The sequence below is a fragment of the Pristiophorus japonicus genome, chromosome 16 (genome assembly GCF_044704955.1).
Source record: "Pristiophorus japonicus isolate sPriJap1 chromosome 16, sPriJap1.hap1, whole genome shotgun sequence".
Lineage (NCBI taxonomy): Eukaryota > Metazoa > Chordata > Chondrichthyes > Pristiophoridae > Pristiophorus > Pristiophorus japonicus.
In genome coordinates, this window is record NC_091992.1 from 33,327,337 (window position 1) to 33,349,976 (window position 22,640).

Below are 22,640 nucleotides of genomic sequence, written 5' to 3' on the forward strand. Positions count from 1 at the left end.
ACCCGAGTGAGTTTACAGCAACTAGACTCTGGAGTCATTACACTGACAACAATCCCAAATGAAGCCAAAACCCCAGAGGACATTCAGTTCGAACCACGAACAAAACTCAGCCAATTACCAACTGGTGATTTTTGAACAACAAGCAGAAGCAGAAGCATTTGAATGACTAGGCTGCAGAGCCAGCAGTTTATAATTTAGGGGATAATTTTCCCACTTCATGCCTCGCTTACTAAGGACACACTGAACATTTGGGCACACATTGCCCATCATATTTCAATGCACCCCCGCATGTTCAATAGGCATTCTCAGCAAAGAAGATTGACCCTCAAGATTAAAAATGAAAAAGAGAAAAAAGTGAACGTTGGAAATCTGAAATATAAACAGAAAATGCTGCCAACGCAATCGGGGTCTGAGACCAACGTGATAGATTAAGGCCCTTTTGCCAGTTGTGATGATGGGTCTCAAACAGAAATTTGGACCAGTCTTCCTCTTTGTAGATGCTGACGAATCATTTGTGTATTTGCAGAATTTTTCCGGAGATTTATCTTTTCATTGGTAACAGAGTCTGCACCACCTGCTCATATGGCCACCTATAAAATGGGAAGGGTCAAAACCAAAGTCAATGGAGGCTGCCCCTAAATTAGGCAGCAGCTGGTCAGTCATATCAATGTGGTCACTTTCCAGACATACTCCGAGCATAACATTTCAGATGGATCATCTGCCTCAACAACTACATACCTTCAACAACTAGCCTAGTTAGGATCTCAGACAGCAGCAGTTGGGTCACCATGCTGCAGTTCCCATTGAGTGACCATAAAACTAACCTTCCATTTACCGGGAATGTTCTTTCTTCGGGAGCTCACTAGTAGGAAGTTTCAATTTCAGCAATTTTTTTTTTTTAAATAAACAGTGGAAGATTTTCTGGAATGTACGTGCTTTCACCCCATTCACATTTTTAAACTTGCTGTCACTTGGTAGCTTGTTTAAATAACAGAAGTTGTGCCACACATTGTAAAGGAGTGTGTGAAATGAGGGGTGTAACTGTAACACATAGTATGTAATCTGAACAACACTCTATTCATTTCGGCTGGAATTCAGAGAATGTGTAGACAGAAAATGACTATTTGGATTTTCAATTTCAATTCACTTAACTCGAGTATTGAAAAGACCTTTCGATTTCTCAAAAAACGCACATTTTCTTCACAGGCACTGAAAACAATTATTTGTAAAATTCTACAGTATGTCACACAACAGAATTAAATAAATATTTAGACCTGCAGAGATGAGAGATTTGAAAACAGAGAAGCAAATAGCCCACAAGGTCAAAACCACCCAGAGTGCTCCATTTCTCATGTTCTGACATGTCACAAACACTTCCCCACAAATGTGTACCAATTTCAGCTCTGTCATCTCTTTTTAATATTAGCTTTCTTGTCTTTTATCTTGGATTATTATGTCTTAGTTCTTTCCTTTCTAACTCCCGCTCCATCATTGCTGCTTTCCCTACATCTCCCCTCTCCTTTCTGTAATGGCCTCTCTACTCCATAATGGCAGGCATCCTGTGACAACGTTTCAGGTAATTTGGATTAAATAACGTCATCATCATAGGCAGTCACTCGAAATCGAGGAAGACTTGCTTCCACTCAAAGTGAGTTCTCAGGTGACTGAACAGTCCAATATGGGAATTACAATCTCTGTCACAGATGGGACAGACAATGGTTGAAGGAAAGGGTGGGTGGGGAGTCTGGTTTGCCGCACACTCCTTCCGCTTGTTTTCTGCATGCTCTCGGCAATGAGACTCTAGGTGCTCAGCGCCCTCCCGGATTCTCTTCCTCCACTTAGGGCGATCTTGGGCCAGGGATTCCCAGGTGCCAGTGGGGATGTTGCACTTTATCAAGGAGGCTTTGAGGGTGTCCTTGTAACGATTCCTCTGCCTACCTGGGGCTCGCCTGCCGTGTAGGAGTTCAGAGTAGAGCGCTTGCTTTGGGAGTCTCGTGTCGGGCATGTGAATAATGTGGCCCGCCCAACAGAGCTGGTCAAGTGTGGTCAGTGCTTCGACGCTGGGGATGTTGGCCTGATCGAGAACACGGACGTTGGTGCATCTATCCTCCCAGGGGATTTGCAGGATCTTACGGAGGAATAAAGCCACTCCAGCAACTTTATTTCAGAATTAAATCTCCCTAGTGTACGGTAAGTGAGAGTTAAGTTTGGGATCAGAATCATATTGAGGAAAGGGGTTAGGGTTCAGGCACAGTCGAGATATGGTGTCAAGTTGCGACATGGAGAGAGAGAGAAATTCAAATACACAGGGAGGAAGTAGTTCAGACAAAGAGGGGAGGGAAAAAAAGAGCTTGAGCAATTTTCAGATAGAGTGAGAGAAGTTCAGATGCACAGGTACATAGAGACAATGTGGCAGAGAGAGACAAAAAAAAGTTCTGTTGCATCAACAGTGAGAGAAGTTCAGATACATACTGACAGAGGCATAAACACAAAGCAGAGGGACAATGTGGCAGAGAGAGAGAGAGAGAGAGTGGGAGAGAGAGAGAGAGAGAGAGAGAGAGTTCAGACACTCAGTGAATGAGAGAACTACAGACAAATACATACTGGGATGGAAGGGATAGAACAAACAGCGACAGAGTACTAGTTCTGGTCCTGGTCATTTAGAGACACATCTAGTATTGGCAAGTGGGATTAGACTAGATACCATTGTATCTGCCAGCCAACAAGAGGTTAAGTACTGCAGGTAATCAAATACGGCCAGGGTGATCTCCTTGATGGGTCAGAGAGGAATTTTCCCAGATTTTTTTCCCCAATTGGCCTGGGTTTTTAAATCTGGTTTTTGCCTCTCCCAGGAGATCATATGGCTCCGGTTGGGGTGGAGTGTAGAATGTTTCGGTGCAAGGGGTATCGCAGTTGTGTGGGGTGGACTGGTTGAGCTGGGTGCTCTTTACCTTTCCACCATTGTTCATAGGTTTATATGTAACCTCCAGGGCTACTGAGAGCCGTATGGCTCTGTCGGCCGACGCAGCCACGATGGACCGAAATGGCCTCCTTCTGCGCTGTAAATTTCTAGGTTTCAATCTTGTGAGTGCGTCACCAATGAGGACATGCTTACTAAACAAGAAAATAAAATCATTTTTCTTCAGAGCTTCAGGATTTTGTCCCCTCCCCGGCACAGGTCAGACGTTCATGATTTTATTTTTCCTGCACCAATGTTCTCCTCTCTTCTCCTGAAGACACAGTCACGCTGGAGTAACGTTCCAAAGGTGTCAACCACCTCTGGTAACTCATCCAAGTGACCATCATTCATGTGTGTGACTGGGGAGGGACCGTGAGTAGATCAAACACAAGAATTTCAGAGTCAAGCCCAATCCTGTTCCCAACTGATATCCACATGGGCTCTTACCAGCAAGTGTCAGTGGACAGTGAACCCTGGCTGAATCGCTCCCTCCTTAGCCCACGGATACTGAGGGCAATTGTTGAGCCACTGCCCTGACTGAGGTCCAGCTAATTCAGCATGTGGTTTGTAAGTTTGACTTTGTCTGCTTTCTAGCTCTTACCTCACCATTTATACACAGTTCTTTTCTCATCACTTTAACAGAGATGTTGTTCTTTTTCATTTTAGTCTTAGAATTGTTTGTGCTGCCTCAGAGTTAACAAAGTGTATTTATATAGCACCTTAAATGTCCCAAGGCACAGGAGACTTAAAAACAAAATTTGACACCGAGCCACATAAAAAGATTAGGGCAAATGACTAAAAGCTTGGTCAAATACATAGGTTTTTAAAAAAAAGGAAGACTTGCATTTATAGAGCGCCTTTCACGACCTCAGGACGTCCCAAAGAGCTTCACCGCCAATGAAGTACTTTGTGACGTGTAGTCACTGTTGTAATGTAGGAGCGTCTTAAAAAGGAGGAAAGAGAGCTAGAGAGGAGAAGTATATTAGGGAGGGAATTACAGAGCTTAGGACCTGGGCAGCTGAAGGCACAGCCACCAATGGTGGAGCGATTAAAATCGGGGATGCTCAAGAGGGCAGAATTAGAGGAGAGCTGACATCGCGGAGGGTTGTGGGGCTGGAGGAGATTACAGAAATGGAAAGCAGTCCCCAGACTGTGGAATCTTGCCTCATTTATCAAATGTGCAGGTAACCTTATAATCTTGAGTGCCCTGTAACCTGGGGTATTCAAACGGTCATTCAACACACTGCCCAATACTCCACACCACATCAGGATAAACACAAAGCTTTGTACATTTGGATTAAGAAGCCCCTTTCTTTCCTCGATCTAAAAATAAAATATCACTTTCAATGCCATTATTCTGCCCAATGTTAAATAAGTATCACCTGCAATATACTAAAGAATTGGGTGCGTTATTTTCCATGTATTACTTTTTTACAACAGGACTGTCATATTGATTGTTAAGTAAATGAACCACAGATATAAATGTAATGTATGCACCTGCGAGTATGCTCACTGGTTGGTTGAGTTGTTGAGCTGGGAGTGGCTTAGCCAGTTGCACGATGTTCACAAGACTCAATAAAACCCCAGCCAGTTGGGTTCAGGGGGTCCACGATGAGGCAGGTAGTTGTGGAACTGGTAATGTGTAGTGTGATTGTTAAACCTTTGCTAATAAATCAACGAGTTCTTAATAGCAATGTCTTGCTATGAATTCTTAAGCAAAGAACCCATGAAGCAAATACATAAGTGGCGCATTATTTGCGTTTTGCACGCGAATAATCGTGGAACGCCTCCCTTTATGCAGACCCCAAAGACCGAAAGTTCGGCCTAAAAACGACAACTTTAGTCTGGGGTCGTTTGCGCTGTGAGCGAGGCCCTTATCTAACTAATCGCTGCAAAAATAATTAAAAATAAAAAACTTTAACTTACCTTTTTTTCAGGTTTTCGTACTTACCGCTGCTGGCAGGGCTGCACTGACAGATTTGACCTGTCGTTATTCTGAGCATGGCGTACGGGTCGGGAGAGTGCCGAAACTCGATCGCAAACGCAATCGGAGTCGTTGCACGTCAACACACCTCTCGCAGGCGGTACTTGGAAGCGCCGCCGCAAACAGGTACCCGAGGATCCCGCCCGGGTTATTGCCGCAGAGGGTCAAATCGCTCGAAAACTCGGTCACAAACCTCTCGAAAATCCAGCCCATACACATAGAACACCAGTGATACTTATTTAAATCTCAAAATTCAAAGCGACGTTTGATTTTTAGATCTGGGGAAGAAAGGTGCTTCTGAATGCAAAATGTACAAAGCTTTGTGGAATGAGTTTGCAATGCACGGTAAAACTGGATCTATCTGTGTCAATAATTTGCTTCGTATCCCAAAGCCAACTGCATAAGAAAATTATCGTAAATATCCCAAGACGTGATTTACATTAGATTATAGGAAAATCTAAATTAAATAGACTGGTGTTTTGTTAAAATACATTGCTTGGAGCCACACAGATTAGGAAGGTCCCAGGCTCAATCCCCGGTCAGTGCTTTCAGCTGATCTCAACCAAATTGGCGGCAAGGGTTCTATAATTTGTATTGGCTGATTTTCCCCATCCCGAGGACTCTGCTCCACAATTTATAACAGCAACATGCGTGTGTGTTTGGGTGGGGGGAAGAAAAAAGAGTGGGTGACAATTAATGAAGAACAAAAACGGTCATACTTACTACAAAACATGGATCTGGAGTCCTACATTTGGCGTATGTTACTGCTCCAGATTGTAATGTAATAATCGCCATGCTCCCTTTTAAGAGCATATTCTGTGATACGAGACTACCACAACAAACGCTCTACTCTGAGCTCCGACCCGGCAAGCGAGCCCCAAGTGGGCACAGGAAACGCTTCAAGGGCACCCTCAAAGCCTCCTTGAGAAAGTGTAACATCCCCACCGACACCTGGGAATCCTTGGCCCAAGACCACTCAAAGTGGGAGAAGGCGGCGCCAAACACCGAGTCTCTTCGCCGAGAGCAAGCGTGGGCCAAGCGCAAACAGCGCACGACAACCCAAGCTCCCCATCCTCCTGTCCCCTCAACCAACGTTCCTCCAACTACCGTCTGCCCCACCGGTGATGGAGACTGTAGGTTCCGCATCGGACTCAGTCGTGTGAGAACTCATTTTTTTAGTGTGGAAGTAAGTCATCCTCGACTCCGAGGGACTGCCCAAGAAGACGACATTCTGAACTATTTAGCAAATTGTTGATGAGTTAAATGGGGAAAGATTAAAAACTAGCAAATCCTGTAACTCAAAGGCAATGGCTAAATATGTTGCAGACTAGCTGCCTCCTCCCCCCCCCCACTATTTCATGTCTTGTCGCTCATTAAAATTCGCAACCAGCACGGAAATTATTTCACTGGACAAGAATAAAATTGCAGAATTATTTGATCTTTATAATCCTTTCCTTAATTAAAAAGGTCAGGTTAAATTTTTACAGCCCTGACAATATACACATCAACACATCTGAAGTTTGAAGATACAAATATCTTAGTTGATAACACAAAATGAGAACCATGTTAGTTTTAGATGATATTTTCATTAGCGAGAGGCAGATCCATAAAACAATGCTGTTGCTATCAAACCATTTGTAAAAGACTGGCATTGGAAAATGGATTGATGACTGGTTCTAGAAGAAGCTGCGTCCATTCTATTGTTTGTTGAACCTCTGACAGGTCACTGATCTATGTGTTTTGTACACCGTGTTTACTCAAAACCTGGCTTTAATAGGTCTGCCTTTGTTAGGTTCCAAAAAAGGATTTGAAAATATTCACATTTCAACTGATTTGAATACAATGGTATCTCAGCAAACAAGTCCAGAGGGAAAGACCTTCCCAATAAACAAGTGACTCCATGCAGGACCCAAGCCAGCTTCATGGAATAGCCAGCAACTTTTTTCAAGTAACAGGATAGAGCCCATTTAATGTAGGATGAGGTTTATCAATTACAACAAACACACTCACATTCTGACTTCTCATGTTAAAAACAAACTTACTAGCTCCCAGATACCTCAGTAGGTAAAGTCATCGCCTTGATGTGGTAACTGAGTCAACCAGACCAGGAGGTCTCCAACGTGTTCAGAGTTATCTGATCTCAACAATGGATGTGTGACAATTAGTTAAGGAGGGTTGTCCTCCCCAGTTGCCCTCTAGTGACCCCTGCTGGAGAATGCATTCATGGGCAGGGGGCAAGGACGGGACTGAGCTCAACTCACGTGCCCTCCAAAGTTGGACTGCATGCTCACATATGAAAAATGGCCACTGGGTGAGATATCGGAAAGTGGTCAGCAGATGTGGAACTGGAACCAGCAAGAGTCGGCGCTTTGCGGAGATGGAAGGAAATGCGGGGGGGGGGGGGGGGTTTAAATAAGAAAGCTGTTGAAATGTGCTATTCTTCTCGAATCCAAGGGTCTAGAAATTCATCTCAGGCAATGGCACAAAACGGGCACTATCGGATTGCCTGCCTGTTATACTGACTGCAACGGAACTGAATCTCAGGCGCTACCTATAACGGCCATTTTGTGCCATCCTCCGAGACAAGTTTCTAGGCCAGGATGTCTGTGCTCAAACCATCCAGGGTGATTAGGGACTTGGGATATCCCCACAACAGGCATGTTGGGGTTGAACCCTGTTGTGAAATTTGCATTTACTTATTACGGCACTGGATTATCAAAATTCTATTGAAAACTTTACTAAACTTATTTGCCTCATATCTCCCTTATTAATAGAAAACACCACCTTTTATTGAATACAAAAACAAGCCCCAAAAAATTCAAATCTAAATAAAAAAGGTAATGTAATTCAAATATTTTATTCAGATCGATATAAAAATACATTTCCTGTTTCTGAACTCCACTAATCTCCAAATATATTCCTTCAAATTGCTCTTGTAATCCTATTTACATGATTTTATACTTTAACAAGGGTCTGTCTTTAACAAGGGGCAACCAATGACCCTCCAGTGGACACAAGTCTTTGATGGAGTACTGCACAAGTTCACTGAATGAAAGCCTGTGTACTGTCTGTCATCAGTGCAGACTCTTGGCTGTTTTGCCGGGACTCGTTGCCGAGGGTGAGGCACACGAGTAGTCTTGTGTACTTAGTGCCACCAGACTGTCTGTCTTTTGCGGAGCACCGCACAACAGGGAGAACCCGCACAATCCAGAACAGTGGAGGCTGCGTCATTTGAAGCAAATATTGCCAGCCAGAATCATAGCTGATGCTCTGATTAATAGCAGTTTGGAGTAACAAGACCCCATATGAAACATGTTAACTTGACACAATCAGTTTGGTGGAGTTTTATTGCTGCCCTTTTACCTCAAAATTCCTTAAGTGAATTTTAGAAAGTAGTCTGGGAGACTGGGGAAGGGGGGGGAATATACATCAGTATACAACACTGCTCACGTTGCTAACAGAGTGAGCAGGCTACAGTTACCTCACCCACCCAGCACATCCGCCAACCGCTATTTGTGTGAAATCTAGGTAACATAGGGCTCCTCCAAGAACAAAATAATTATTTTGAAAAGTATTTTTGTTAAATATGGAGCTGCTCTATGGGTCAGTGCTTGCGACAGTCAGTACTTACCCATAGAATTAACACTCCCTGTAACGACGTCACAGCCAAAACCTGAGCTCTCAATGTCAAGCTCTTTCCATTTGGAACATCAACAAAAAACACTGCAAATACTGTAAATCAGAAATAAAGTCAGAAAACGCTGGCATTTGGTCTGTCAGCATCTGTTAAGAGAAAAGATAGATGAATGTTTCGGGTACAGAGTATCCTGTCTTCCCATGAAAAGTTAACCTTTCTTTCCTCTCTTCAGATACTGGGGCTGCCCTTTGAAGCGCTTCATTTTCTGAACTGTTGTGCGTGCCTCACACCATTGAAGTGATTGAGTCAGAAGGGCCGACACCTTCACAGACGTCTGTCCCTCCCTGCCCGCACATCTGCAGTGCTTCCTCTGCCGCGGCGCTCAGGAAATTAGTGATTTATTATTATTGTGATAGTTTGCTTGCTTGTTGCCCCGTTGCCCCACCCACCCAAGTTGGTAAATTTTGAAGCTTAGAAGAAAAAGACTTACATTTATATAGCACCTTTCATGAGCTCAGGGAGTCCCAAAGCACCAATGAAGTACTTTTGAGGTGTAGTCACTGTTGTAATGTAGGAAACGCAGCAGCCAATTTGAGCACAGCAAGGTCCCACAAACAGCAATGTGATAATGATCAGATAATCCGTTTGTGGAAAAAAAAAAGCAAATTACTGCGGATGCTGGAATCTGAAATAAACACAGTTATTGCTGGAAATACTCAGCAGGTCAGGCAGCATCTGTGGAGAGAGAGAGAAAAACAGAGTTAACATGTCAGGGTAACGTTAACGGTTTCTCCCTCCACAGATGCAGCCTGACCTGCTGAGTATTTCCAGCATTTTTCTATTTCTGTACCTGTTTTAGGTGATGTTGGTTGAGGGATAAATATTGGTCAGGACACCGTGGAGAACTCCTCTGCTCTTCGAAATAGTGTCAAGGGGTCTTTTACATCCACCCAAGGGGGCAGATGGAGCCTCGGATTAACGTCTCATCCAAAAGACGGCACCTCTGACAGTGCAGCACTCCCTCAGTATTGTGCTGGAGCAGTCTACAATTTTGCGTTCAAGTCTCTGAGGTGGGACTTCAACCCACCACCTTCTGACTCCGAGGCGAGTGCGTGACTAACTGAACCCCGACTGTGACGCAGAATGTTTACGTAGCAATTGCACAAAGCTGCTTTCCAATGGGAAAAAAAACTCAAGAGCTGCTCAGCTCCATTGCAAATTACAAGTGCCATCTTCACAGAGCACCGTGATTGCAGCAGGGCCTATGCAAACGTTAAAGCTCTCTAAATTTGCTGCATGCTGCATTGCTAAACATTTATCATGGGAGTTAGCTCAGCACATTTTAACAAACAATTAAAAGATTTGACAAGCGAAACCAGGGCTAGGGACACTGGCCTGATTGCTACATACATGCCAACAGTCAGTGTTTTGTAACCACAGTCGTGGGAGTTTTGGGGGCCAGCTCAGCATTTGCTGACATGAATCAGCATAATTAGGCCCCTCTCTCCTACCCGTCCCATCCTAATTTTGCTATAGGGTTTTCCACCTCACCAATGCACTTACCACCTGGTGCAAGGAGAAAAACAGACTGCAGCGTCTCTGTAAAAGGCTGGGGAGCTGAAATGGGATGTGGTTGTGTCTGAGAATTAGGACCAGAGACATTGCTTTTGTGGGGTGGTGGGATTTGGATGTAGGCAAGAGAGAGTCCAAAGGCTACGTTGTTTTTAAGATCTTTTAAAAAATCTATTAATTGTGAAGCCTGTGTTTAAAATTAATAAGATGTATAACTTTTTATGTAAAAATTCCAACAATTTTGTGCCTTCAACATTTGGATTTCCCCTTCAGGCTTTCATGTGTTTGTCTTTTTCCCCCTGCAATACCAATGTTGTGTATCTCTATCATTTAAGCCCATGCAACTACTTGTTCTCACATGTCTGGGTCATTCTGGAGTTGTCGATTTTTTTTACATGCTGTACCAGTTTTTTGAAGCTATTATTCAGATTTAGCTAGTTTTCTACTTTATCAAGAGGCTGTTTGGAATGGAGTGCCCCAGTTATTCAGCACCAAGCAATGCAGCACTGGGTCAAATGTCACATGTTCTTGGCACAGTTGGTGGCACTCTCGCCTGAGTCAGAGGTTGAGGGTTCAAGCCCCACTCCAGAGACTTGAGCACAAAGGATAAGCTGGGGTTATTTTCTTTGGAACAGAGGAAGCTGAGGGGGAACCTAATTGAGGTGTATAAAATTATGAGGGGCCTAGATAGAGTGGATAGGAAGGACCTATTTCCCTTAGCAGAGGAATCAATAACCAGGGGGCATAGATTTAAAGTAATTGGTAGAATGTTCAGAGGGGGTTTGAGGAGAAATGTTTTCACCCAGAGGGTGGTGGGGGTTTGGAATTCACTGCCTGAAAGGGTGGTAGAGGCAGAAACCCTCACCACATTTTAAAAGTACTTGGATATGCACTTGAAGTGCCGCAACCTACAAGATTATAGACCAAGAGCTGGAACGTGGGATTAGGCTCTTTGTCGGCCGGCACGAACACGATGGGCCGAATGGCCTCCTTCTGTGCTGTAAATTTCTATGATTCTATGAGTAATGAAGGAGAGCTGCATTGTCGGAGGTTCCTTCTTTCAGATGAGGCGTTTGAATGTTAAAAAAAAGTTGTCCCAGTATCCTGGCCAATATTTGTATCTCAACCATCAAAAACAGATTGCTCATTTATCTGATGATTGCCTGTGGGATCTTGCTGTGCATCCATTGGCTGCTGCACTTCCCTACATTACAACAGTGACTACACTTCAAAAGTATTTCATTGGCTGTGAAGTGTTTGGGCCGGACTGAAGTCGTGAAAGTTGCTTATAGAAATGCAAACTCTTTTTTTAATTTCACAATTTTGCACTCTAAGGAAGCAACAGACAAAAGCAAGGGCAGCAACACTGAAACCCTGGTTCTCTGACCAACATTCCGTGCAAGTCCAGTTCCACCCAGGATTAAAGGAATCAGCCCTGGTGTGTGTTGCAGAAGGAGGGGGAGGAATAAGGGGAGAAAAGTTTTAAAATTTTGCCTGAGGTCAGTTTTAAAATCAATAGCACAAGTATATGAGGCCCTTCCAAAAGTGCAAGCACCATAAACAGTATTGTCACTGACTCAGCACTGAAGTGCTAAAGATCTTTGTATTAGTAAGTCACATAGGGACATACCACGGGGCCTTAGGAGCCACATATGAGTGTAAATCAATTGTTCTGTTAATTCGCAGAGATCCAACAGATCTTTGTGCTCTAATTCAGGATTCGCCACCAATGAAGAAACAATGTTAAGAACAACCCATTCCAAACCTCCAACAACAACGTATTTATATAGCACCTTAATGTAGTAAAACATCTCAAGGCGCTTCACAGGAGTACTTTAAGACAAAATATTTGATACCGAGCCACATAAGGAGAAATTAGGGCAAATGATCGAAAGCTTGGTCAAAGATAGATTTTAAGGAGCATCTTAAAAAGGAGGAAAGAGAGGCGGAGAGGTTTAGGCAGGGAATTCCAGAGCTTGAGGCCTAGGCAACAGAAGGCACAGCCACCAAAGGTTGAGCGAATATAATCAGGAATGCTCAAGAGGGCAGAATTAGAGGTGCGCAGACATCTCAGGGGATTGTTGGGCTGGAGCGGGACCATGGAGGGATTTGAAAACAAGGATGAGAATTTTGAAATCGAGGCGTTGCTTAACCGGGAGCCAATGTAAGTCAGTGAGCAAAGGGGTGATGGGTGAGCGGGACTTGGTGCGAGTTAGGACACGAGTTTTGGATGACCTCAAGTTTATGTAGGGTAAAGCATGGCAGGCCAGCCAGGAGTGCGTTGGAATAGTCAAGTCTAGAGGTAACAAAGGCATGGGAGAGGGATTCAGCAGCAGATGAGCTGAGGCTAGTGGCGGAGATGGGCGATGTTATCGAGGTGGAAATAGGCGGTTATGTAGTCGGAAGCTCATTTCGGGGTCAAATACAACACCAAGATTGTGAACAGTGGGGTTCAACCTCAAATGTTAGGGAGAGGGATGGAGTCAGTGGCCAGGGAAGAGAGTTTGTGGCGGGGACCGAAAACAACGGCTTCGGTCTTCCCAATATTCAATTGGAGAAAATCTCTGCTCATCCAGAACTGGATGTCGGAAAGCAGTCTGACAACTTAGAGACAATGGAGGGGTTGAGAGAAGTAGTGGCGAGATGGAGCTGGGTGTCGTCAGCATACATGTGGAAACTGACGCTGTGTTTTTGGATGATGTCGTCGTCAAGGGGCAACATGTAGATAAGCAACAGGAGGGGGCCAAGGATAGATCTTTGGGGGATCTAGAGGTAACGATGTGGGAGCGGGAAGAGAAACCATTGCAGCTAATTCTCAGACAACGATTCGATAAATAAGTATGGAACCAGGCGCGTGCAGTCCCACCCACCTGGACGACGGTGGAGAGGCGTTGGAGAAGGATGGAGTGGTCAACCGTGTCGATGCTGCAGAAAAGTCAAGGAGGACGAGGAAGGATAGTTTACCTTTGTCACAGTCACAAAGGATGTAATTTGTGACTTTGACAAGAGCCGTTTCGGTACAGTTCCAGGGGCGGAAACCTGATTGGAGGGATTTAAACATGAAGTTGCGGGAAAGACGGGCACGGATTTGGGAGGAGACAACAGTTCAAGGACTTGGAAGAGAAAAGGGAGGTTGGAGATGGGATGGTAGTTTGCATGGACGGAGGGGCCTAGGGTTGGGTTTTTGAGGAGAGGGGTGATGACGGGAGAGGGGACAGTACTTGAGGAGAGAGAACCGTTAACAATGTCAGCTAACATGGGAGCCAGAAAAGGAAGTTGGGTGGTCAGCAGTTTGGTGGGAATAAGGTCGAGGGAGCAGGAAGTGAGTCTCATGGACAAGATAGGTGCGGAGAGGTCATGAGGGGAGATCAGAGAAAGATGTGATTTCAGGGCTAGGGCGGAGGGAACCGTAGAGGAAGTTTGGCCCGGTGGGCTAGGGGAAGGAAGGGAAATGGCAGAGGCAGCTGAATGGATGGTCTCAATCTTAGAGACAAAGTCGTCCATGAGCTCCTCGCACTTATTAGCGGAGGTGAAGGTGAAGGAGAAAGGGAGAAGGTATAAGGCCACCGTTAGCAGTGAAGAATAGAAGCCAGGGTTTATCTTTGGATTCCAGATTGATTCTGCAATAGTGAGCAATTTTGGCAGACGAGAGCAGGGCCTGAATGTTTTAAGTGGTCCAGCCAGATCTGGCGGTGAATGGCTAAACCAGTTGTCCACCATATCCATTCAAGGCTGCGTCCCTTGGACTTAAGGGAGTGAAGATGAGGGCTGTACTGTGGGGGGGGGGGGGGGGGGGGGGGTGGGAACAACATAAGAACATAATAGGAGCAGGCCCCTTGAGCCTGCTCTGTCATTTAATAAGATCATGGCTGATCTGATCATGGACTCAGCTCCACTTCCCTGCCCGCGCCCCATAACCCTTTACTCCCTTATCACTCAAAAATCTGTCTATCTCCGCCTTAAATATATTCAATGACCCAGCTTCCACTGCTCTCTGGAGCAGAGAATTCCACAGATTTACAACCCTATCAAGAGAAGAAATTCCTCCTCATCTGAGTTTTAAATGGGCAGTCCCCTTATTCTAAGACAATGCCCCCTAGTCTCCCCTATGAGTGGAAATATCCTCTCTGCATAAGAATTAGGAACAGGAGTAGGCCATCTAGCCCCTCGAGCCTGCTCTGCCATTCAATAAGATCATGGCTGATCTGGCCGTGGACTCAGCTCCACTTACCCGCCCGCTCCCCGTAACCCTTAATTCCCTTATTGGTTAAAAATCTATATCTGTGACTTGAATACATTCAATGAGCTAGCCTCAACTGCTTCCTTGGGCAGAGAATTCCAGAGCCCCCTCATTATCTTATTCGCTTCAATAAGATCACCTCTCATTTTTCTGAACTCCAATGTGTCTAGGCCCAACCTACTCAACCTATCCTCAAAAGTCAGCCCCCTCATCTCCAGAATCAACCCAGTGAACCTTCTCTGAACAGCCTCCAATGCAATTATATCCTTCCTTAAATAGAGACCAAAACTGCATGCAGTACTCCAGGTGTGGCCTCACCAATACCCTGTACAGTTGTAGCAGGACCTCTGCTTTTATACTCTATCCCCCTTGCAATAAAGGCCAACATTCCATGTCTTCCTGATTACTTGCTGTACCTACATACTAACGTTTTGTGTTTCATGCACAAGGACCCCCAGGTCTCTATGTACAGCAGCACTTTATAATTTAAAATGGAGAAAAAGTGCAATTTGCTTTTCTATTATTTCTGCCAAAGTGGATAACCTCACATTTTCCCACATTATACTCCATGTGCCAAATTTTTGCCCACTCACTTAGTCTGTCTATATCCCTTTGCAGATTTTGTGTGTCCTCACAATTTGCTTTCCCACCCATCTTTGTATCATCAGCAAGCTTGGCTACATTACACTCGGTCCCTTCACCCAAGTCATTAATATAGATTGTAAATAGTTGAGGACCCAGCACCGATCCCTGCGGCACCCCACTAGTCACTATTTGCCAACCGGAAAATAATCCATTTCTCCTGACTCGGTTTTCTGTTAGCTAGCTATGCTAACATATCACCGCCAACCCAGTGAGCTTTTATCTTGTGCAGTAACCTCTTATGTGACACCTTATCGAATGCCTTCTGGAAATCCAAAGCACATCCACTGGTCCTCCATTATCCACCCTGCTCCTTAAATACTCAAAGAACTCCAGAAAATGTGATTTCCTTTTCATAAAATTATGCTGACTCTGCTTGATTGAATCATGCTTTTCCAAATGTCCCGCTACTGCTTCCTTAATAATGGACTCCAGTATTTTCCCCAACAGATGTTAGGCTAACTGGTCTATAGTTCCTGCTTTTTGTCTGCCTCCTTTTTTTTTTAAATTAGGGCATTACATTTGTGGTTTTCCAATCTGCTGGGACCACCCCAGAATCCAGGGAATTTTGGTAGATTACAAACAACTTCTCTTATGACCCTTGGATGTAAGCCATTAGATCCAGGGGACTTGTCCACCTTTAGTCCCATTATTCACCTAGTACTGCTTCATTAGTGATAGTGACTGTATTAAGTTCCTCCCTACCTATAGCCCCTTGATTATCCATTATTGGGATTTTTTAGTGCCTTCTACCGTGAAGACTGATACAAAATATTTGTTCAACATCTGGCATTTCCATTCTCCATTATTAATGCCCCAGGCTCATCCTCCAGGGGACCAACATTTACTTTAGCCACTATTTTCCTTGTTATGTACCTGTAGAAACTCTTACTTTCTGTTTTTATATTTCGTGCTAGTTTACTTTCATAATTTATCTTCCCTCTCTATCATTTTTTTTTAGTCGTTCTCTGCTGGCTTAAGAATTTCCCAATCCTCTGGTCTCCTACTCGTCTTGGCCACATTGTGTGCCTTTATTTTCAATTTGATACCCTCCCTTATTTCCTTAGTTAGCCACGGATGGTTATCCCTTCGCTTAGTCCCTCCTTCTCATTGGGATATATTTTTGTTGCGAGTTATGAAATATCTCCTTAAATGTCTGCCACTGCTTATCAACCGTCCCATACTTTAATCTATTTTCCATTTAACTTTTACAGCAAGTAATTGTTTTAATAGGGACTAGGGCATCAAAGGTGGTGGTGAGAGAGTGTGGTTGAGCAGATCGGTAGCTGCAGAAATATCGTGGTGAATGGAGGAACAAAGGCTGGACAGTTGGGACTTTGTTAGTGCTGTTGTAAGAGAGAGTTGGAGAGTTGCAGAGAGTTTTTTTTCCAGGGGCGGACCCAGAAGGAGGTAGGGTTGAGGGTGGGAGGAAAAGGGTGGGGAGCAATACGAGGAAGTGGTCAGAGATGACCTTATCTGTGCGTCCACAAAATTCAAACAGACAATAACAGATGTAAATAGGACTGAGTTGCTTCAGGCTTTGAGACAGATAGCAAAGGCTCGGGGAGATGCACAGCAGCAGACAAGCCAAAGTTAAGCCCCAATATGATACAAGAAGAGACATGTTCTTTCAAAAACAGGCCAAAGCAGTATTGGCAGTGTAAGTGGTAATGGTCAGACTAAAGCTAGCTTCAACCAAGGAGCATTATCAACAGGGCCTAAAGTGGACCTGCTAATGGGGTACAGCATGAATGTGGAGGGTTAGTTTGGGGGGGGGGGGGGGGGGGCACGTGATAAGGATGTGTTTCTTTTAATTCATTTAACTTTACAGAAATTCACTTTGTATTCTGTCCAGCCTTTCATTCAAAACAGGCAGTCTTGGTTTATACTCATGAAAATCTACATTTCCTTGCATTGAAGATTGATGCTTCCTTTTAAAAAATATATATATATATTTTCTTCAGAGTGTGGGAGACACCGGCAAGGCTGAATTTATTGTCCATGCCTTATTGCCCTGCAAAGGTGCTGGTGGGCCACAATCCTCGTGGCAATGGGTATCCCATGATGGTGCTATGTAGGGAATTGCAGAACTGGGTAAAGCCCTGCTCCCTTCCCCTGTAATACCAAATATTACAAAAAGTGACAAGAACAAAAAACCGAGTTTAAAGACAGATTGCTGTTTTTTTTGTACGCTATATATACACAGCCTTGTAATGCAAACATTAATTGAGTACTTCATGCTTGGTGGCATTACGATTCTGGTAAATAGTAATGGTCAACATGTGAAATTCTCATATTATATCCATTTTGTAACATCCGGTGGTCCAATCATAGATTGCGTCCTTCCAAGCTTGGCTTGTGTATGGAAAGAGCAATTTGAGGCGTATAACCCCATGATAATGTGGTTGGTGCACTTTGAAAGGATCAATTAAGACCATCAAGCAACAAGAAAGGCTATTGGCCGAACTGTTTTTCCTGAAGCAGTGGTGTCAATGCATTGAATCACTGCTCGCATTACTGACAACTGATTCCTGGTCTGAGCAACAAACTTCAAATACCTTGATTACACGGGATGTTGTGACTGCTGTCTGATGCTGGGAGGGCACACACATTACCGACATGGTGCGCTTCTTCCAAGCCTAACTAACTATCCATGACATGGGAATAAAAAGTTTTTTTTTAAAAAGTGCTGTTGCTTATAAGAACTTCTTAAACAAACTGGAAAGCTACGATGCAATAAAGCCACAACATTACTACTGTAAATGGTTTGAAAAGCAGTTAATCATTTTCCACTCTTGTTTCCTTCATACCAATAGAGCCCTATTAAATCTCGGACACAAGCAATGCTCGCAACGAAGTCTGTTGTAAAAGGCATTGACATTGAAGGTTCTGAAATTATTATTCAAATGTTACAAGAGCAAAATACACATGGCTGTAGAAAAATAGCACTTAGGTTTTATTAATGTAACACCAGTGCTACTTCTGCCGTTTTTAGTGTTTACATCAATGTTTTGATGTGCATTTTGCTTCAGCACAAAGCACGTGGACATTTTTGCCATATCGCAAATGGCTGTTTCTCTCATGTTCATTTTGTAGATTAATCCACGATTTGATGAGGAAAAGCTACATTAAAAGCACATACTAGCATGGTATGGTTTCCATGTCATTCCGTTATTGAAAGAAGCCATGAGGCTAATGAGAGAAAGTCCCTCATCAATTTTGGCAAAAAAAAATGGAGAATGTTTTAGTGACTGAGGTGACACGAACAAAGAATATTTATGGACACACAATGCAACGCGTTGACAGTTGTTAGTATTTCTAATCATGACCCCAGGGGATGATAGGAGAAAAGTCACAGTCCAAATTTAGCAAAATTCTGAAATGAGTTTGGAGTTACTTAGATACAAAGCTGATTCTTGCAGACAGGTGAATGGGACTCATGAATGATGCATGCATTTTTTGAGACTTACAAAGTTTACTTGAAAACAGTTGATGCATTATTAAGCCAGTGAAGTGCTTTGTTAGCATTCGCGGATAGCCAGTGCAACAGACCACTCTCCTATACTTCCCGTCGGGGGAAACAGAAAGAGATGATCGAACCAAAATACAACTCTTCACATTGTCATCTTACACTAACTAGCTGGTCGCCTGTGTCTTTTTTGTGAAGTACACTATGAATGTTACAACACAATCAGCCAGCTTGTGCTTTTTAAGCATATGTGCTATATGCCAACTAGCCACAGCAATGTCATCCAACTCAATACATTCCAGGAAGAACCAGTGCCCCTTCTTTCTCCCCCCAAATAAATACAACATACAAACCGGATTTCACCACAATGAATCTACATATGGTTCAGTATTTGGGAGAGATATTGGTTTATAAATAAAATGTTTGAGATCTGCCGCTTTAAAAGAATCTATGGGTAGAATTCTGTAATGGAGATCAATGATGCAGCTTATTCAAGTACTCAAAAACACAACTGCACTATCAGTGGACCTCAGTCTGAATCAGGAAATTGGGGCACTGACTATTTTGCTTACAGACCTTGAAAGGTTTCATTAAAAAGTTAGACACCCACACAAACTTTTGGTTGCCCAAAAACACATTTTCAATTAACTTCACATGACTCAAGCAATTGGAAATATTAAAAGCTGTTCTTAAAAATATATTTTTCCATTACTCTGAGTACTGGGTTGTATTCTTTAAAAGGACTGCACTAACACATGCCATTATGACACTGTAAAATGGAATTTCAGGTAGGCTCTCTCTTAGCCAAATGGACATCACCAAAATATCAGCCATGTCTCATTTGGTAGCACTCTCGCCCGAGACAGAAGGTTGTGGGTTCAAGTCCCACTTCAGAGACTTGAACACAAAAATCTAGGCTGACATTCCATGACAGTACTAAGGGAGTGCTGCACTGTTGGGGTGCAGTCTTTCGGATGAGATGTGGAAGGAAAAGATCTCCTGGCACTATTTCGACGAAGAGCAGGGGAGTTATCCCCAGTGACCTGGCCGATATTTATCCTTCAACCAACATCACAAACAGATTATCTGGTCATCATCACACTGCAGTTTGTGGGGGCTTGCTGTATGCAAATTGGCTGCCACGTTTCCTACATTACAACAGTGACTGAACTTCAAGTGTACTTCTTTGGCTGTAAAATTGCTTTGGGACGTTCTGAGATTATGAAAGGCACTATATAAATGCAGTTTCTTTCTTTGTATAATACTGTCTCACCCTATCTGATCCTCCTGCATTGCACTGGACCTCTATCTTTCATCTATTATGTAGGCACTTTACTTTGTTACCACCTGAAAAAAATGGCTTTAGCCAAATGATAAAAAATTTTCTAAAAGCATTCTAGATTTTGATTGCCTCCACTACAGAGACCCATTTGCCACTTTGCTGAAAAGTTTAGAAATGTGTTAATTAGCCAAGGAGAAATTGTTTCATTGTTTGTTTGCCAAGTCCCAACAAAAAGTTAAACTCAAAACAACTTCTCCTTTCGCTCCTCTGCAGCCTCTCCAATCTCTTACGTTCTGATATAATTATTCCACCTCCCAGACTTTCTGCATAGCTGTAGTGCCTCTTCTAGGGAATACAAATCATCCAGTCAACTAGGCTTCCAAAATCCTGCCATTATTATCCAGCCCCTCCTCTAGATTTACAACCCCCTATTTATTACAACCCTCCAATCTCTGGCCCGATGCTCTGCACCTCCAATGTTGTACTTTTCCACAACCTTTCAATAGACGGCGTGACTCTTGGTCCTGCTGTAATGCTGGAAACCCCTTCTGCTCCTGTAATTACAAAAAGTGTGTTTCCGCCTCAAGTTTACTGCAACCATACACTTCTCCATAGTTATGCCCTCGTGGGTTCTTGCCTATTCCTACTAACTTCTGTGATCGGGTTTTCAAGCCAATAAGCATTTTGTGCGCAAGTGTATATTTAATTAGCTGCATCATATCGCTTTTCACCGATTAAGTAACTGCAGCCGAAAGCTATCCAAGACAGTTACATACAGTACAGTCGGTGCATGTTCATCTATTCTACACTGCTGGACTGGGCTGCATTACACGCTACAAAGTGCGTGCATTGAGAAAGTATAACACAAACCAGACTACCACTTGCAACGAATCAATGGCCAGCAATGCCGGATTGTCAGCCTGTCCTGCTTTTTTTGCAAAATATCGACTTGATTTCTGCAAACGCAAACCGGCCGGGGGGGGGGGGGGGGGGGAGCTAGCAGCAACTTCTGAAAACGTTGCAGACCATAGTTGCAGGATTAGGCAAATGTATACAACACGTCAGGGTATAAACTAAACAAATCTGCTCATAATTTTTTTTTAAACTTTTGCTGCAAGATGAACTACCGCGGTGCTAAACAGGCTTATTTTTGTAGTCATTTTAACTTTGCGGCTGGGGCTCGGTTGCCATGAGGATGAATTCACTTTCGTTGCATTTCTGCTCTGAAAGTAACATGCAAGAGCACAATAAATCACACGGAGCAAGTCACGAAAACACATATATAATCAATGTATCGAAAAACAGAGAGCAATTTCACACAAAAAAGTGAAAATTTAAAAAAATATCAATTATAACCGGGAGGGCTTAAATCAGCAGATAAAATGCCCCGCTCCTAAATCGCAGCTCATATCCTAGAATGGCTGAAAGTTATTCAAAAATAAAGACTAATGAGATTTCTACAGTATCTGCTGCCTGCCACTGCGTTAAAACAAAGGCGATAAAACTCCGAACTGGGATTGCGAGACAGGCAGCAAACATGGATAATAAGAGTCGCAGATTGGATTGTCTTTTTAAAAATAAATTAAAAAGGTATATAAATATTCATCGCGATTTTACAGGGGGGGTGGGGGGGTGTGAAACAAAATTGTAATTGTGTGTGTGGGGGGTGGAGAGTCTGCGCGAACCAGCCGGTATGTGCGATCAGGTGTCAGTGCAAGCGAGCTGGCTTTCTGTGTGAGACCAAGTGCAGACTGCTCGGGCAAGCGCTGCCTGGATATTGTCCTCTTTACTCAGGCACCGCTCTCCTTGGAACAGCGGCTGCTGCCGGTCCCCAAACCCAAAGCCCCCAATCGCTTGACCCGTTTTCATTTCCAACCTCCCCCCTCCTCCCCCTCATCCTCCCCTTTCCCCTTCCCCCTCTTTTCTCTTCCTCGCGTTCATTTTTTTTAAACTCCACTTTGCCCGCTGTGTCCCAGTCACACTGTCTGTCTGCAGATGCAGCTTTTGACAACGAGTGTTGCACTAGGCCCGGCTAAGTAGCTGGGTGACTTGTCTTTTAACAGTCCCAGTCAATGCTACCTTCTCTCCAGCCCACCCCTCTACCGTGTCCAAGCAATGACATCAACTCTTGTTTTTCTCCTCCGGTGCAGTTTCAATTTAAAGGCAGCACTGCAAGAGTCTTAATTTTTTTTTTGGGGGGGGGGGAGGGAAAGGGGAAAAAAAGATAAATTGTTCCACTTACCTTGTCTTTGACGGCAGGAAAGCAAGTTTGATTAATCCATGAGTAAACAACTGGATGCCGTCCTTGGCTATACTTGCTACTTTCAGTCTGTGTTCTAAGATATGCAGCTCCATCTTTTCCTCCTTCTCATTTGTGGACCATCTAGTTGGTGAAAAGCCTACAAAAAAGACCCCCACACCACCACCTTTTTTTTCTTTATATGACCACTACTGGGTGTGCAAATAATGTGGATTTTTTTTTTGTTAAAGTTCCTTGTGAGGAGGAGGAGGGAGGGAGGGAGGGAGGTTGCAGACAGAGAGGAGGTTGGGGTGGGAGAGGCAGCGCTCTATCAGCATGCAGAATGATGATCCCAGCAGTAGCCACTGGAGCCCGGGCAGCTGCTTACAGTGTAACAAACAACATGCCACTCCAGCCGCCCCACTGCGCATGTCCGCCGGGCACCCTGGGATTTGTAGTCCGGCAGTGCGCATGCCCAGTGGGAGCGCCCCTGGGAGTGGGGAGGCAGGGTTACAAAAAAAAGCCCTCCTCTCTCCTGAAATGCAAGGTCGTTCTTGCTGACAGTGCAAAATTGAGACACGGTGCAAAAAAAAATTGTGCTTTAAAAAAAAACAAT

The 22,640-nt window shown here is 43.9% G+C and overlaps 1 protein-coding gene across 2 annotated transcripts in view; it reads right to left on the reverse strand.

Annotated features, from left to right (window-relative positions):
* LOC139226437 (cytosolic arginine sensor for mTORC1 subunit 2) overlaps nucleotides 1-22,375 on the reverse strand; it is a 189,461-nt gene extending 167,086 nt beyond the window's left edge. Inside the window, exon 1 of one of the 2 annotated variants that reach the window (XM_070857207.1) lies at nucleotides 22,028-22,375. In XM_070857207.1, coding sequence (XP_070713308.1) covers nucleotides 22,028-22,140 — 113 coding nt within the window. In that variant the 5' untranslated portion in view covers nucleotides 22,141-22,375. The remainder of the gene's footprint in view (nucleotides 1-22,027) is intronic. The other variant, XM_070857208.1, reaches the window with a different exon arrangement.
* Nucleotides 22,376-22,640: the final 265 nt, after the last annotated feature.